At 47.8% G+C, this 14,726-nt stretch overlaps 2 protein-coding genes across 3 annotated transcripts; one reads left to right on the forward strand and one right to left on the reverse strand.

The window, feature by feature from the left end:
- Positions 1 to 83: 83 nt before the first annotated feature.
- ankzf1 (ankyrin repeat and zinc finger peptidyl tRNA hydrolase 1) lies at positions 84 to 6,978 on the forward strand. 2 transcript variants are annotated; one of them, XM_030343629.1, is made up of 20 exons: positions 84 to 179; positions 259 to 347; positions 421 to 570; positions 649 to 791; positions 922 to 1,182; positions 1,386 to 1,574; positions 1,665 to 1,771; positions 1,879 to 1,981; positions 2,372 to 2,583; positions 2,669 to 2,781; positions 3,083 to 3,230; positions 3,594 to 3,813; positions 3,913 to 4,005; positions 4,168 to 4,332; positions 4,424 to 4,585; positions 5,043 to 5,352; positions 5,537 to 5,648; positions 5,739 to 5,906; positions 6,259 to 6,329; positions 6,644 to 6,978. In XM_030343629.1, exons 6-20 carry the CDS (start codon positions 1,451 to 1,453, stop codon positions 6,780 to 6,782), a joined length of 2,247 nt encoding a protein of 748 aa, XP_030199489.1. In that variant the 5' UTR covers positions 84 to 179; positions 259 to 347; positions 421 to 570; positions 649 to 791; positions 922 to 1,182; positions 1,386 to 1,450; the 3' UTR covers positions 6,783 to 6,978. The 2 variants fall into 2 exon arrangements, with proteins under 2 accessions (XP_030199489.1, XP_030199488.1); XM_030343628.1 differs by having other exon boundaries at positions 451 to 570.
- On the reverse strand, positions 6,898 to 14,520 carry glb1l (galactosidase, beta 1-like). The gene is made up of 16 exons (XM_030343630.1): positions 14,319 to 14,520; positions 13,595 to 13,764; positions 13,351 to 13,501; positions 12,903 to 12,963; positions 12,388 to 12,482; positions 11,148 to 11,328; positions 10,828 to 10,886; positions 10,609 to 10,730; positions 10,061 to 10,101; positions 9,449 to 9,567; positions 8,871 to 8,945; positions 8,603 to 8,692; positions 8,349 to 8,462; positions 8,019 to 8,150; positions 7,647 to 7,874; positions 6,898 to 7,491 (listed from the first exon to the last, which is right to left on the reverse strand). Exons 1-16 carry the CDS (start codon positions 14,382 to 14,384, stop codon positions 7,174 to 7,176), a joined length of 2,022 nt encoding a protein of 673 aa, XP_030199490.1. The 5' UTR covers positions 14,385 to 14,520; the 3' UTR covers positions 6,898 to 7,173.
- Between the last annotated feature and the right edge of the window lie 206 nt (positions 14,521 to 14,726).

Here is a 14,726-nt window from a genome sequence, read left to right on the forward strand (position 1 = left end):
GGTTTATATTAAAGAAAAAACACGTTTTAGACCTATATAAAACCAGTTATTTAGTTCGATCACGTGGTTAATGTGATTTAAAGGCGCAACCAAACCCCGTGCGAACATGCAGCAGCGCCGAGGGGTTTTGTACCGAGGGACAGAATATCGAAATAAACCTACATAAAGGCATGTTTGAGGTAACCCAATGCAACACATCGTAACATGCGTCAAATTTGTACATGGTTAAATGTGGAATAATAATCGGCACATTTCCAGGCACAAGAGCAGGCGAATGCTCAGAAGTCTCGCCAATGCGACGCGCTCAAAGTGGAGAGGATTCGTGTGGAGAAAGCCATCGCGGAATGGTGAAGCATACAATCCGTCGTTTGTTATGTTCTGCTTCTTCAATCAATTATTTGGGTTAATTCGTCGTTTTAGTTCCAAACTTTTCTACATGTGTCCTCGCAGCAACCAGGACATGGAGCGGCGGGTTGCCATGGTGGTGGAGTGGGGCGCAACAGGGGACGCGCTCCTCGAGTTAGAAGAGTTGACGAGTCACATTGCAGAATTGTCGTGTAGCCCCGACGGGTACGATGTGGTGAAGGGAGTCGATATACAGGTATTGGGATCTGTTTGTTTCATTGACAAACTTTTTTTGCTCTTTAGAAAGCGTGGTACTGGTCGGACTGTCGGTCCAGACCCTCTACAGGACGTGGAGGACTGCGCCTCGGAGAAGGTGGAGATCCTCCGTGCTCAGGTCCTGGAGGTGAAGCGGTCGTTAGAGGATGTACGCTCTCGTTCCCTTGCCGGTAGGAATCAAGTGCATCCAATTATTATTGCGGTCTAGTCCGCACCTTGTGGGACATAATTAATAAGAATTGATTTAATTGATGAACTTTCATGCAACTTTGTTATGCATCCCCTTATTTTTCTCTGCAGCTGCAACTAAACCTGATCGCACCGACCACTAAACGAAGTCGTACAAAGCGAGCGCTAGTGACCAACGTCAGATAGGCTTTAACATTGTAACATATTATTAACACTAATAAACATTTGAATGCTCGTTATCGTGTCAAGGCATATTTGTTGATTTCACGATGCGCATTCTGAAACGCCGAACTGAACCAGCTCAGGCTTCCGTAGAAGCGGAAATCATGTCTGTGTTGATGTCAGAGCAAGTTTCTTAGCTGAATTACGAGGGTAAGTAATAGTTGTTTATTACCACTGACAGTTTTACCATAATGTAAGTCACAATGAACTGTTTGACGACTAAATGGCCGACATGGCAGCATGATTATGTGCTTTCAGCCGATGGTAATCATACGTTAACTGGTCTAGTATTTGTAACACGTGTCATTGTGCCACCCAGAATACGTTTAATAACCCTTATCGCACACCCTTAGTTTTCAGATCCTATGTTGGTGTCTGGCGGCTGCTAGCAAACTAAATGAACTAAACTGCTCGGACAATGGCCACCTCCAAACAGTTCTTCTCCCTGTTTGACGGCTGTCTTCAACACAACCCTGAGGATGGACTCAGGGAGGTGAGAATCTTTCAGGACCAGGCGGCTGTGGTCGAGCCTACTTCAAATGGTGCGTAGGCCTACAGCAGTAGGTACGTCTTACTAATCTGCATTAAGAAGACTGACCAGAACCTAAAAGTGTCTGTATTGCCCTCCCCAGCGGTGCTCTCCGAGAAGGGGGAACGAGAGCCCCCTCTCATGAGTGACGGGCAAGATAAGATGGTCTGCACAACCTGTCGCCTGCCGCTCAATAACCGCGAGGAACAGGTGAATACAGGTCCCAATTATAACAACCTCGTCTCCCTTGTGCTAATGAGCGCATGCGTTTCCTAAATGGAAGTTGCTGAAGTAACAATTGTTGTGTTGGTGTGTAGATGGAGCACTACAAGCTAGACTGGCATCGCTTCAACCTAAAGCAGAGGGTGACCGGACTGGCGCCCGTCACGGTGGAGGAATTTGAGAAAAAGACAGGGGCTGGTGAGAGGAAAAATGTCACATATTTAAGTATTGATAATAGTAAATGGACTGCAATTATACAGCGCTTTTCTAACCAGTGGCCAGGCCACTCAAAGCGTTTTACCATACTGCCTAACATTCACCACTTCATGCACACATTCACACACCGACGGCGTTGTCAACCACGCAGGGCGACAGTGAGTTCGCCAGGAGCACTCAGGGTGAGGCGTCTATCTCAGAGACACCACGACACTCAGCTAGGAGGAGCCACGATCGAACTAGCAACCTTCCGGTTACCAAGCAACCCGCTCTACCTCCGGGGCTACTGTCGGCCCCGTGATAAGGCTGAAAGGGGCCGTGTTGGAACAGAGTGTAAACATGTTGGATTTATGAGCCCCTGTTCTTTCCCAGGCGACATGTCCAGTATCTCCGGCTCCGACTCCGACTCTGAGGATGAGGAGGAGGAGGACGGCGACTGGCCAAGGAGGGACGTCACCGTCCCCGGTGCTGACGACGACGACGAGGATTCGTGGGCTCAATCCGGCCGTAAATCCACCCAGCTGGCCTTCCAGAACTCAGATGGGCAGTATCTAGTCGTTCAACGCTGCATCCTCATGGGCAAGGTGAGGGCCACGACACGTGATCCATGGTGCACCGAGAACAGATGTGTGTCTTGTGCTGATTTGAAGTTGGTTCTTTGATGTGTAGTCGGACGAGGGGGAAGTGGACTTGGTGGATTGCCTGAAGGCCGTCACGGCGCAGACCGTTTGGGTCGTTCTCATGACCGGTGGAGGTCACTTCGCTGGAGCCGTCTACAGAGGGTAGCTGTCAACTTTTTAAATAATTCCCATCTTCAGTGCTTCAAAAAAAGAAAATCAGAGTCGAGAATAAAAAAAGAATGCTGTAAAGCGGTGAACAGATGCATTTAGAATAAGCTTAAATTCTGATATTTTGAGGGCAGTTTCTTGACTTGTTTTGGATCCAGTAATCTCTGGAGTCTACCTACAGGCATCCGTTCAGCAAGAGAATCCCCTACCATATTTTTCTTGACATTTAATCTGAATTCACTCGTATGTGAATGACGAAAAGGTGCTAAAGAACTTTGTTTTTGCATTCTCCCAGGAAAGAGGTCATCCAGCACAAGACGTTCCACAGGTACACGGTGCGAGCCAAACGAGGAACCGCTCAAGGGGTCCGTGACGCCCGCGGCAACGCGCCAAAGTCTGCCGGCGCCGCGTTGAGACGCTACAACGAGGCGGCGTTACTCAAGGTAAGGCTTACCTCCAGTAAGGCTACATACCTTGTTATGTAACGAAACCTGTACATAGCTAGACCAACACCTGTACATGCCTGGACCCACACCTGTAGATACCTGGACGAACACCTGTACAAAGCTGGAGCAACACCTGTAGATACCCGGAGCAGCACCTGTACATTTCAGCCGCTTTTAATGGGGCCATAGTCTAGCAGCTTTGATGTTGGACTCCCAGTTGAAATGTACGGGGTTCGAACCTGAAAAGTTTGCACCTGAAAGACGTGCATCTCAAATAAGCGTCTGCTTAGTGGTGAAAAGAAATGCACACATAAAACACAAGTTCGCTCTGTAGCATACAGTTTTTGTGTTCTTCTACAGGACATCCAGGAGCTTCTGGAGAGTTGGGCTGAGCTTCTTCAAGAGGCCTCTGCTATCTTCCTCCGGGCTCCGAGCTACAACAAGACCATCTTCTGCGGAAAGGACGCCCCCCTGGACAAAAAGGACCCCAGGATTCGCACCATGCCCTTTGCCACGCGGAGAGCCACCTTCCGAGAGGTGCAGAGAGTCCACCACCTGCTCTCCAGCGTTCAGATCTTTGGTAAGAGGCGGTAATAAACTTAAAAAAAACAATTACAATCGTATGTTTTCCTTGGCATCCTGTCGCTTCATCAATGTTCTGGGGAAATGTCTTACGCAGAGAAGGACACAGACCTCTCCCTGATCTTCAGTCCTTCAAAGAAACATTGGAAAAAGAAATTGACTGAAAAATCGAATTCCAGTGAAGAGAAAGGTATGGTGTCAATACTATAAAGGCTCACTCATGATAATATTTCGTTTTGTTGAGCGTATGGTTGCATTCAGGTCCATATACTGTTCAACAAGCATATTGTCTGTTTGAAATATTAGACTGTTTCTTTGTTTCTTTTTATTGTAATATTTGTAACATCAACAGAAGAAGAACCTGAGAGTTCAGATGATGAAGAGTTGGGTGAGTCCATTCTGGAGACGGTGGAGGTGGAGCTGGGAACGCTCCATCTGCGAGAGTTCGAAGTCCACCCCTCCCGACACAGGAAGAAGAGGAGGAAAAAGAAGGAAGCGAACAAAATGGACGACGAAGGCAAGTCGAATTAATTGAATGTTTGAAACCTTGGTTTTATTCAAGACGATTACTATTCAGATGATATAATTCTAAACATTGTTCATGACAGAACTGAACTTAATGGAAGCCGGTGAGAAGCTGATGGATGAAGAGGAGGAGGAAGAGGACGAGGTGGTGCTGCAGACTGCACCTCCTGAGGACGCCTCAGAAGAAATGCCAACGAAGAATAAAGCAAAGAGGAAAGCAAAGAGCAAAAAGAAACCAGTGGAAGGTGAAATTGAATGTACCGTATTCTCCCATTCTTCTGAATGAGCCCTTGTACAGTAGTAAGACGTGTAGCACTACATGAAAAAACTCGCCACACTAACCCTTGTATAGAAGTAAGACGTATAGCACCACATGCCATGGTAAACCTGCCATTTTTTTCACTGTCCCCCATCACTTTGGTTCAAAACAATTTGTACTTATGAATGCGGAGAGTGAGAGGTGTATGGAGAAGGGGAGGGAGCCCCGACCGTAGTCTGTGCAGTAGGGCTTTGACCTTTGCCCAAAAATCATATTCGAAGTTTGTTTGTTTATTAATATTAATATTCGAATATATTCTAATATTTATTAATAATATTTTGACCATTAAATGCCTTCAGTAAGATCTGGACAGCGGCGGCGGCAGTGAACCGTGAATTCCCATTTGAAGTCAAAGCACTGACCCCGCAACCTGGTGTCCTCAGAACCCCCAGACAGCGTGGCCGAGTCCTGGGAGTACGGCCTGAGGGACGGCCTCTTCACGGCCTGTAAGACGGGGGACGTGGACGGGCTCCTCCGGCTCCTCCACCCTCCGGGTCAGCCGGGGGTGGAGGTGGGGGTGGAGGGGGGGACCTCGGAGGTGGAGAGGGGGACCTCGGAGCTTCCGTCGGCGCTGGCTCTGGTCAACAAACCGCTGGACGCGTCAGGGTTCACGCTGCTGCACGTCTCCTCCGCCGCCGGGCAGAGGGCGGTGGTGCAGGTGCTGATGGACGCCGGGGCTGACCCAGCCTGCAGGTAGCCCTGGAGCCCTGGTTAGATGTCTGACCCCCATGCCTGTCGTCGTAGGCTGTTGTCCACTAATGTTTTGGTCCTGGGACGAGAATTTAGATTTTTCCATTTTATGTTAAAAATGTTTTTAATGTTTCTGAAAAATGACTTCTTTTTTTTAAATTAGAATGTTCTAATTTCCCTCCATCAGAGATAACAAAGGGCAGACGCCCTATCTGGTGGCCCCTGAGAAGGACACGAGGAACGTCTTTCGTAAATACATGGCGGACAACCCTGACAAGTACGACTACAGCAAAGCCCAGGTGAGCTCCCCCTACGCGTGTACGACAGGGCCTCCAGAGTCGGCGGGTTCCCACGTCGTATGAATACGTTTTTGATTTTCTCGCCGTCAGGTTCCCGGTCCGCTCACGGAAGAGATTGAACTAAAACAGACGGAGAAGAAAAAGGCCCAAAAGGCAGCGAAGAAGCAACGAGAAAAGGAGCAGAAGGAAGAGAAGAGGAAGCTGGAGCAGGAGGTGGAGGAGAAGAAGAGGTTTGCGTCTCTCACCGATCGGGAGAAGGTGGGTTGGCGTGGTCAGATGGAAACCTTTTGAAAGTCCCATGACATGCCACCCGCTGTGAGTCTGACAAGCCCTTTTGAAAATCGACCCCTTATGACATCACAAGTGGGCGTGTCCACCTAGTTGTGTGCTGGATAGATCAGTCTACAAGCCTAGCCTGTGGACTATAGCAAACGTCGATCATCTATCCGTCAAACATCTAGGTGGACACGCCCAGTTGTGATGTCATAAGATGCAGATATTGAAAAACGGCTTGTAACGGCTAACCACGCTCACACCTGGTGGTATAATAAGTCACCTTTAAGCAGTAGGGTGTTGTGAGGAGGTATTGATCTGTCGTTTCCTTCATCAGAGGGCCTTGGCAGCAGAGAAGAGGTTCGCGGTGCAAGCAGCAGCGACAGACGGCCACCTTTCCAATATTAAGTGAGCGTCCCGGTGGTCCGTTCACAGTGCAGCCGATGACGCCACTTTCACTGGAGCATGCGCTTTGAGGCCCTGCTCACTTGGCAGGCGGAAGGGGCCCTCTTTCACGTGGGGTTCGATGTCTGTGTTACGCGAAACTTGATCTCTGGCGATGCAAACGCATCCCTCTATGCCCGGGATGCGTGGAGGAAATGAAAGGGATCAGAGCTCAGAAGTCTGACTTGAGCATTACAAGGCCTGGAATATGAACGTTTTATCGTTTAATCCGACATGTGTTTTGTAACCTTGTGTCTTTCTCGACTGATTGTTTCCAGGAGGTGTTGGCAGTGTGGGGAGTCTGTGCTGGGAAAGGTCCCGTTCCAGTACCTGGACTTCACCTTCTGCACTCCCCGCTGTGTCCAGGCCCATCGCAAGGCCGGCACCACATCCGCCCCGGCCAAAACCACTACGTAGAGCTAGACGCCGTAGAACCCATCTACCTCACTGCTGCGGTGACAGGAGAGGGAGTTTGTGACGTCGATTACCATTCACCCAACATTGTCTGAATCACTCATAATGAAGGGCATGGTAACAAAAAGCAAAGAATAATTTATTTTACTGTTTCAATGAAATGCAAAGAGCAAGCAATAAAAAATATATTTCAAAAATACTATTGTTCTGAAAGTACTTTGCATGATGATTAGCTTTACCTCTTAGATATTTAACACATTTTGGGAGTCAAAGCATCTTAACACTGATTTGAGCTGTATCAAACACTGGAAACACTGATGGGTAATGATTTAAACACTCTAATGTGACCATCGATGTGTTCGATCCATCGTTCTCATGATCCTAAATCAGTCATTCAGAGAAGTATCGATCGTTCCCGGTGCGTCGTCCTTTCCACATGACCATGAACTGAAACGCCGTCACCCGGATCACGACGTCCTGGGTGCCGCGATCCGACGCCCGCGGAGCCTCCGGACCTGCCCACGGTCCTGTTGAGGTGCGGCCGGTCCATGAACAGGACTCTGGGGCACTCTGGCGCCCCCTCCAGCTCCAGTACGGTGATGTTGTTGGGCTGGGTAGCGCTGAGTAGCGGCCCTGGGACGTACAGACTCTGTTGAGGCCCCCTGCTGGACCAGTAGCGGCCCAGGTTCACCCCGTTGATCCACACCTGACCCTGTAACACACACACAACCACCTGTTCATTCAGTGTTTCTTCATCACAAAGCTCTGAATAGTTCTCCCTCCAGAACCCTTACAGTAAAACGCCCGAATGACTTCTGCAGCACGTTCGACGTCGCAGACGTCAAACCCCTTCCCACGTCTCCTTACCTTCGACCAATCCTTGAGCTGGAGGAAGGTGTCCCTTGCCACGCCGTTAGACTTTAGGGTTCCCATGTAGAACATGGGCCCAGCCGGGGGTCCCCTCCCGTCGGCCGGGGGGAACCGGCGTGCCTCAGAGTGGGGCCATCCACCAGCGATGGCTCCGTCCAGGTCCAGAGTATAGATCTCCCAGTTGGTCAGCACATCACTACCAAGTAACAGGTCGCCCAGGATGCCCTGTAGGGAAGCACAGAGCTGGTTACTTATTCACTGTGCGGAGCTTGAATGATGTACTAGAGGTAAAGCCCACCAATATATCATAGGTTTACATGCGTTGGTGCGAAATAGGGGCGATTTCTCTGGACTTGGTTAGTTCCTTGCCTTGTGGTCATTGATTTTGCTGCCAAAGTTCACTCTGCCCATGTTCTCCACTAGGAGGTCCATGGTGTCTCCCTGCTTCCCGGAAACCTTCAGAACCAGGGCAGTGTCCCTCTCCAGAATGCCCTGGAACACCTGCTCAGAAAATTACAAACCATAGAAACTCGCGTCCGGACCTCAATATTTCACCAACAAATCTGGCGTCTGATCATCTAAATCCCCAGCAGAGTAGATTAATGAAACCTAAATATTCTATGTTTATTGACATGTTCTTTCCCCAACACATCCCTCCTGTGTGGACAGACAACAAAGGGAGTTATTGTGAGCTCCTACCCCATTGATGGTGACGTAGGCACGGTCGTGAACTCCATTCAGAGGAGATATGAGTGGAGTCGGCTCCCAAAGCTCCCTGGGCAGTTTGGTCCGATACAGCATATATCCATAGTACTGCACACACAATGGAGAACATGTATGTTACAGGCCTGATGGTCTAGAAGTTCCCTCTTTTTTTTTATTTTCCTAAGAGGAGTCACTGGAACACGGGACGGTGGGAGCCTATGGGGGTTGTCAGATGTCCTCCATATTACCTGCTTCATCTCCTCAAAGGTCAGCAGGTATTGAGATTTAATGAGCCCTTGGGGTGAGAACAGGTCCAGGAGACTGGGGATGTTTCCAACCTGTGAAAGAAGAACCATGCGTCATTGTTGATTATCAAATTTCAATCAAGTTTGAGTATCCAAAACATGCAGGACTATTTTAACGAATGCGAGAGCTGTGGTCAGTGAATTTATTGACTTGGGAATCGATCTGAAGCTTTAAATGTGACCAGCAGGTACGTCTACAGTAATTGCTTACCTTTCCCAGGGTCACGAAGCCATAGGCAAACTTGGGGGTGGCTGGTGGCATGGGTCCAGCTGGAACATCTCTGAACTGAATAGAAATACGAAACCAGTAGACAGGAAGTCATACACAGACCCTCCGACCAATCAAAAGCCTTCTGTGCGAAATTGTTGTTCGCTGTATTTCATATAAAATCGGTCAATTGTAACACATTCTTTGGGCGCCGCCATTGTTTCAAATTTCTGTGGACTGCAGCGCTCCTTCATCCACATGATCTGAAACTCCCTCCCCCTAAAACTAATCCTATCACGTTGATCCAATTTTTCGAGGTCAGACTGAAAGTACAACATTTAAACTCTAACAAGGAAGGAGATCTGGAATCCAGTTTTCAGACTTCTATTTAGAACTTTAACAAAGTAATACAAAAGCCTTGTTAAGGTTCTTAACAAAAGTCCTCAACTTTATTCTGTGGTTTCCTGACCTCTCTCCTTGTTGGAGTTGAACTGTTGCACTCTCCAGAACAATCCGCAGAACAGAATGACATGTGAAGGACCCCCCCTGGCTCCATCCATCCATCACCATGGTGACGGTACCTGCTTGATGACGTCCCTGATGAGCAGCAGCTTCTCCGTGGGGTCCCCGGCCTCGGTCAGCGGGGCGTCGTAGTCGTAGCTGGTCACCACCGAGCGGAACCGCGTGTCGTGGTCGGCGCCTAGAACCGCGACACCCCCTCAGTGTCAGTGTTCACGCATCACGCCACAGCGTTTACATTTCTTTATTAGGAATAACCCCTTGAGTCGAACCCAACTCGTTTTCAAGGGGGTCCTTAACGACATAAAGTACAATAACAACATATTAAGAGCATATTTCTTAGAAACAAACCAAAAAAAACATCACACTCGCACACACTTGAATACGATTTCTAAAGGAAAGAGGTAAATACACGGGGCAGTGATAGTATCTGTGTTAACAGACAAAATGTAGACATTTTATCACAGTATGTGATTAAATACATGTACAGCTGTTCCTATAGTACGAGCGAAAAAATAATTTACACATCTTCATTGAAGATCCCCTCTCAGGGGGCCTCCGAAACCTCTCAGCCCCAGGGCCCAACGGCAGGTTAGTGCAGGCCTGAGAACGAGCTCATACAAACGATCCTACTGTTGACGTGTGGCTAATGCTACGTAGCGGCTTGAGCTCACCGTTCCAGTAGCCAAAGTTAGTGCCTCCTTCGAACATGTACCTACGAAAGGAGATAAAAATGGTGGAATACGTAGAATGTAACCAACGGCGCGTTCTTTTTAAACCCCAGCGATTGTAGTAGGCTAGCGAAACATATTTTCTCTTTACCCCCTGATATAAATCATTATGATTTAACACCCTCATGTTATTAAAGGTGACATATTACACCACCAGGTGGGAGTGGGATTAGCAGTTACAAGCTGATTTGAATTCTGCCTCTCCTCCGACATCACAAGTGGGCGCGTCCACCTAGATGTATGATGGATAGATGATCAACGTTTGCTACAGTCCACTGGGTAGGCTGGTAGACTGATCTATCCAGCACACATCTAGGTGGACACGCCCACTTGTGATGTCAGAAGAGGCCGATTTTCAAAATGGCATGTAACAGCTAATTACACTCACACCTGGTGCTGTAATGTGTCTCCTTTAACCCCCAAAAATAGATCATATTATTGAAACAGCCTCATGTTATTAACTGAAATGTATTTAGATCAAGATGGCTTACATGTTGACACTGGCTCCCAAGGCCAGCATCTCCCGGAGCGCTTTGCTGACATTCCATTTGTCGACCCCTGCATGGACCTCCCCCCAGTGGTCCAGCCACCCTGTGTAGAACTCAGAGTTGACCTATAGGACGGCCGCGTGTTACAATCTATTGCATCCATAATCTCTTTATATACACTGTACATTAATACATGATAACGGGATGTTTCAATCAACTCACAAGAGGCCCGTGGGGTTCAAACCTCCTTTGTAGTCGGAAGGCTTTCGTTATGTTGGTATCTGAATAAAAAACACATTGAAACGTTTAAGACATTGGCATCAGCAAGAAATGGCCCTGTCCACCCAGATGATTGATGGCTAGATCAGCCTACCAGTGGGTATAATCCCCTGGGTAGCCTGGTAGGTTGATCCGTCGATAATCTATCAAACATCTGGGTGAAGTCACTGTAGGGTCAGTTTTGTAATGGCTTAACCGCCACCACACCTGGTGGTACAACACCGGTTACGCCCCAGACGCCTGCGTTTACACGCGTTACCGACCAGTGCCGAAGTCGATGGTGGCGTACAGGCCCTGAAGAGAGCCGCAGGACAACGCCCTCTCTGTGTCTCCGTCCGTGGTGAAGAGCAGCGTGTCCGCGCCCAGGAAGCTGCGGAATATGGTCCGCAGGGTCCGCATGTAGTTGTAGTCGCAGGCGTGGTAGCTCCCATACTCGTTTTCCACCTGCGGCGCGGCGAGAGGGGGTCCAGTGAGCAGGAGCCGGGGGCCCGACTTCCTAACAGTCGCGTCACGGGTCGACATGCAGAACGTTAAAGGTCCCATATCAAAGCACCAGGTGTGAGTGTGATCAGCCCTGCTCCTCCTGCCGCACAAGAGGGCGTGTCCTCCTAGATGTGTGCTGGATAGATCAGTCTACCAGCCTAGTGGACTGTAACAAACGATGATCATCTATCTGTCATATTATATATATATATATATATATATTGTGGCAGACGCCAGGGAGGAGTGAGGGGAGTGGTAGGTCTGGCAACCTGCTGGCTCCAACCCCAAGCCTTATATGGACTTCCTCCTTTTAACGAGGCACGCCTGGGGATCGTTAAGCAGGGGTGCTTGGGCTTAAGAGGGCTAGCAAACAGACATGTGGAGGGGAAGTTGGAACTGGCGCTAGGGCTAGCAAAGGACAGGCAGGCTCTGTGTGATCGCCTGGCAGCACGGAACACCCTAAGGGAGAGAGATAGGTGGAAGGGATTGGACGGACAATTGTACTGCGTCATATAAGAGGCGGAAGACCCTTTTCCCACCCTGGTTTTGTTTACTCTGTAAATAAACCATTCGGCTTTGGACCTGCTCTCGGTGTTGTGTCAGTTTATCTATCCTACTTGGTAGCGTGGAAACCCCTCACCCACTGGCCCGCTACAATATATAGTACTTAATTGTGTAACATCTGCAGTAGCTGCTAGCATTGCTGTTCACGGGGAATTGGTTAGCCTAGCGATTGTTAGTATTTGCACTTGGCTCCATGAACATCTTTACTACTGACAGCGATATATTGTTTCGCTTCTTATGACAAATGTACTTATTGTAAGTCGCTTTGGATAAAAGCGTCTGCTGAATGCCGTAACTGTAAATGTAAATGTTATACATCTAGGTGGATACGCCCACTTGTGATTGGTCAGAAGACGGCGATTTTCAAAACGGCTCGTAATGGCTATAATGGTATAATATGTCACCTTCATGTTCGAGTCAACAGGCAGAGCCTGGACAGGAGGGTCTCATGTCTACCTGAACGCTGATGATGTTGCCCTTGTTGCTGTACAGCCACGGCTTCACTTTGGGCAGGAGGATGTTCATCCAGTTGCAGACAGCTTGCAGGTAATCTGCAGCGAAAGGGAAAACAGCTCAGCTCAGTGGGGGAAATGATGATGAATCCATAAACCAGCCCAGTAGGGGAACAAATCAACATAAACATTTAGGGCATTTAGCAGACGCTTCGATCCAAAGCGACTTACAATAAGTACATTGTCAGAACAAAGAAATCCATATCTCTGTCGGTACAGTAAGGATGTTCATAGAACCAAGTACCAAGCACCAATAATCACTAGGTTAACCCATTCCCTGTATACAACAAAGATAACTAGGACTTTTTTTTTGTACCAGGACATACAACATACAATACGTGTGTGGGAGGGAGTGGCTATGCAGAGTCTAGGGGAACTCTGAGGAAGTGAGTCTTGAGTCTTGTTCCAAACAGGGAGGAAGGAAGAAGGTCTGTGAAGTGTGCTTGAAATTAGTTTTACCCGTGTCGGACGAGCGGAGTAAGATGTTTGGTGTCTCGAGGAGCCACGCCGGAAGCCCGCCCTGAAACAGGAGAGACAGACAGAAGAGATTCCTCATGTGGTTTTAAAGAAGACATTGATTTCCAGAAACAAGAGTAGAAGCCTTAAAGAGGATGTGGATTAAAATCTCTGCCTTCATCACAGGAAGCAACTTCTAGATTTATTAGCAGCATGGTCATGTGAGGACTATTAGTATAATACCAGTATATTGTTTAGGCTTATGATGTACCATGCCTCAACCATGAGAAGGCTTGTTGTTTCTCAGTGCATTACCCTTAAATACACAAGAGAAATAGAGAAACACACGAGAAACACGCGGCTAAATCTGAAAGTGGTGTCCGCATTATGAATGATTCAAACAGTCGCTCTTCTCCATTAATAACCAGGTTCTTATGAAACATGTGTTCACCATCTCCCATTCTGCACAGATGTAAGGCCCAGGCCGCAGGATCACCAGAAGTCCCGTCTGATTGGCGAGGTCCAAGAAATGCACCAAGTCCCTGTCCCCGCTGAAGTTATACTCCCCCTTCACCGGCTCGTGGAAGTTCCACGGCACATATCTGTTCAGGAGAAGATCAGCATTCTGCTTTAAATTCATAATCTCATAGATCAATCCAGATTTCAACCGTATTCCTCATAGCAGGGTCACTTACATCTGGACTGCATTGAGTCCAGCCATGTACATCTTGACCAGTCGGTCTTTCCAGTAGTAGTGGGGGATTCTGGAGTAGTGAATGCTGCCAGATATGTACTGAAAGGGCTTTCCATCCTTGAGGAAACAATTGTTTTTGTAATCTATGGAGAAGGTTTGGTCGCCATCAACCTGCAGGGAGATATAAAGGGGAACGATTCAACCACCAAACCACCCGTTTTAAAACAATTAAGAATCAATACAAGGACCATAACGACTGGTATTCAAAATTGTATCTTTATTTCCAGACATATCCCTCCCTATTTATAAAAAAAATACAAGTCTTATGCAATTGCATTTAATGGTGATAAACCAATATTGCATCTCAAACTTCAACGTTTGTCATGTAGGAGCAACTTTCTGTCAAGAAGTCTCACTTCAGACCTCAATAACTGTCAAACTTTGATTTTTGTGAAACACACTGCCTATACAAAGAGGGCGACTGACGCTTTCAGTAGATGTTCAAAATTGGTGAATTGATCACCATTAAAAATCAGGTCAGAGTTTCGTTTTCGATCAACAGAACTTTTCAGGGAGGCGGTTCCGACTCAGAGGTAACATTATTCAGCAACGTCCTGAGTCGCTATAGGCCTATAGGCTGATTAGAACACTTCAGAATAAACAACAATGCAAAGTTTACAAGTAGAATCAGATACTATTGCTCATCTTTCGTCAATGTTTCTTACCAAGTTTCCTTTAACAGCTAAATACGCAAAGTTCACCGCAAGGACGAAGAGTATCTTTACTGTCATGGTATCTATATGGTCAAACGGAATAACGTGATGAGGACCGAGACAGAATCCCGCTAATGTTGTGACTGAAGTTCTTATTGCGAAAGCAACATCGGGGGAATCACAACTGGTCTGGATCCAGAACGAAGTCACGTGAGGGTCTCAGTGAGCCCGCAGCCCGCCGGGTCCTAAACACCACCGGTTTCAGTTCCTCTGTAAATGAATGGTAAGTGGACTGCATTTATGTAGCACTTTTCTAACCAGTGGCCAACTTGCACAATATTGCCTGACATTCATCCATTCATGCACACCTTCACTCCGACAGCGGTGTCAACCATGCAAGGCGACAGCCAGCTCGTCAGA

This window comes from Gadus morhua, chromosome 20, assembly GCF_902167405.1.
Source record: "Gadus morhua chromosome 20, gadMor3.0, whole genome shotgun sequence".
Lineage (NCBI taxonomy): Eukaryota > Metazoa > Chordata > Actinopteri > Gadiformes > Gadidae > Gadus > Gadus morhua.

What these genes read in the sequence shown, in the direction of transcription:
- ankzf1 (XM_030343629.1), top strand. Translation starts at nt 1,451, where the DNA reads ATGGCCACCTCCAAACAGTTCTTCTCCCTGTTTGACGGCTGTCTTCAA. An exon ending in CAAAAAGAAACCAGTGGAAG is followed by an intron (nt 4,586 to 5,042) that starts GTGAAATTGAAT and finishes TGGTGTCCTCAG; the next exon opens with AACCCCCAGACAGCGTGGCC. An exon ending in GGCCACCTTTCCAATATTAA is followed by an intron (nt 6,330 to 6,643) that starts GTGAGCGTCCCG and finishes GATTGTTTCCAG; the next exon opens with GAGGTGTTGGCAGTGTGGGG.
- glb1l (XM_030343630.1), bottom strand. Translation starts at nt 14,384, where the DNA reads ATGACAGTAAAGATACTCTTCGTCCTTGCGGTGAACTTTGCGTATTTA. An exon ending in TTGAACCCCACGGGCCTCTT is followed by an intron (nt 10,731 to 10,827) that starts GTGAGTTGATTG and finishes GCCGTCCTATAG; the next exon opens with GTCAACTCTGAGTTCTACAC. An exon ending in GCTTCGTGACCCTGGGAAAG is followed by an intron (nt 8,693 to 8,870) that starts GTAAGCAATTAC and finishes CTTCTTTCACAG; the next exon opens with GTTGGAAACATCCCCAGTCT.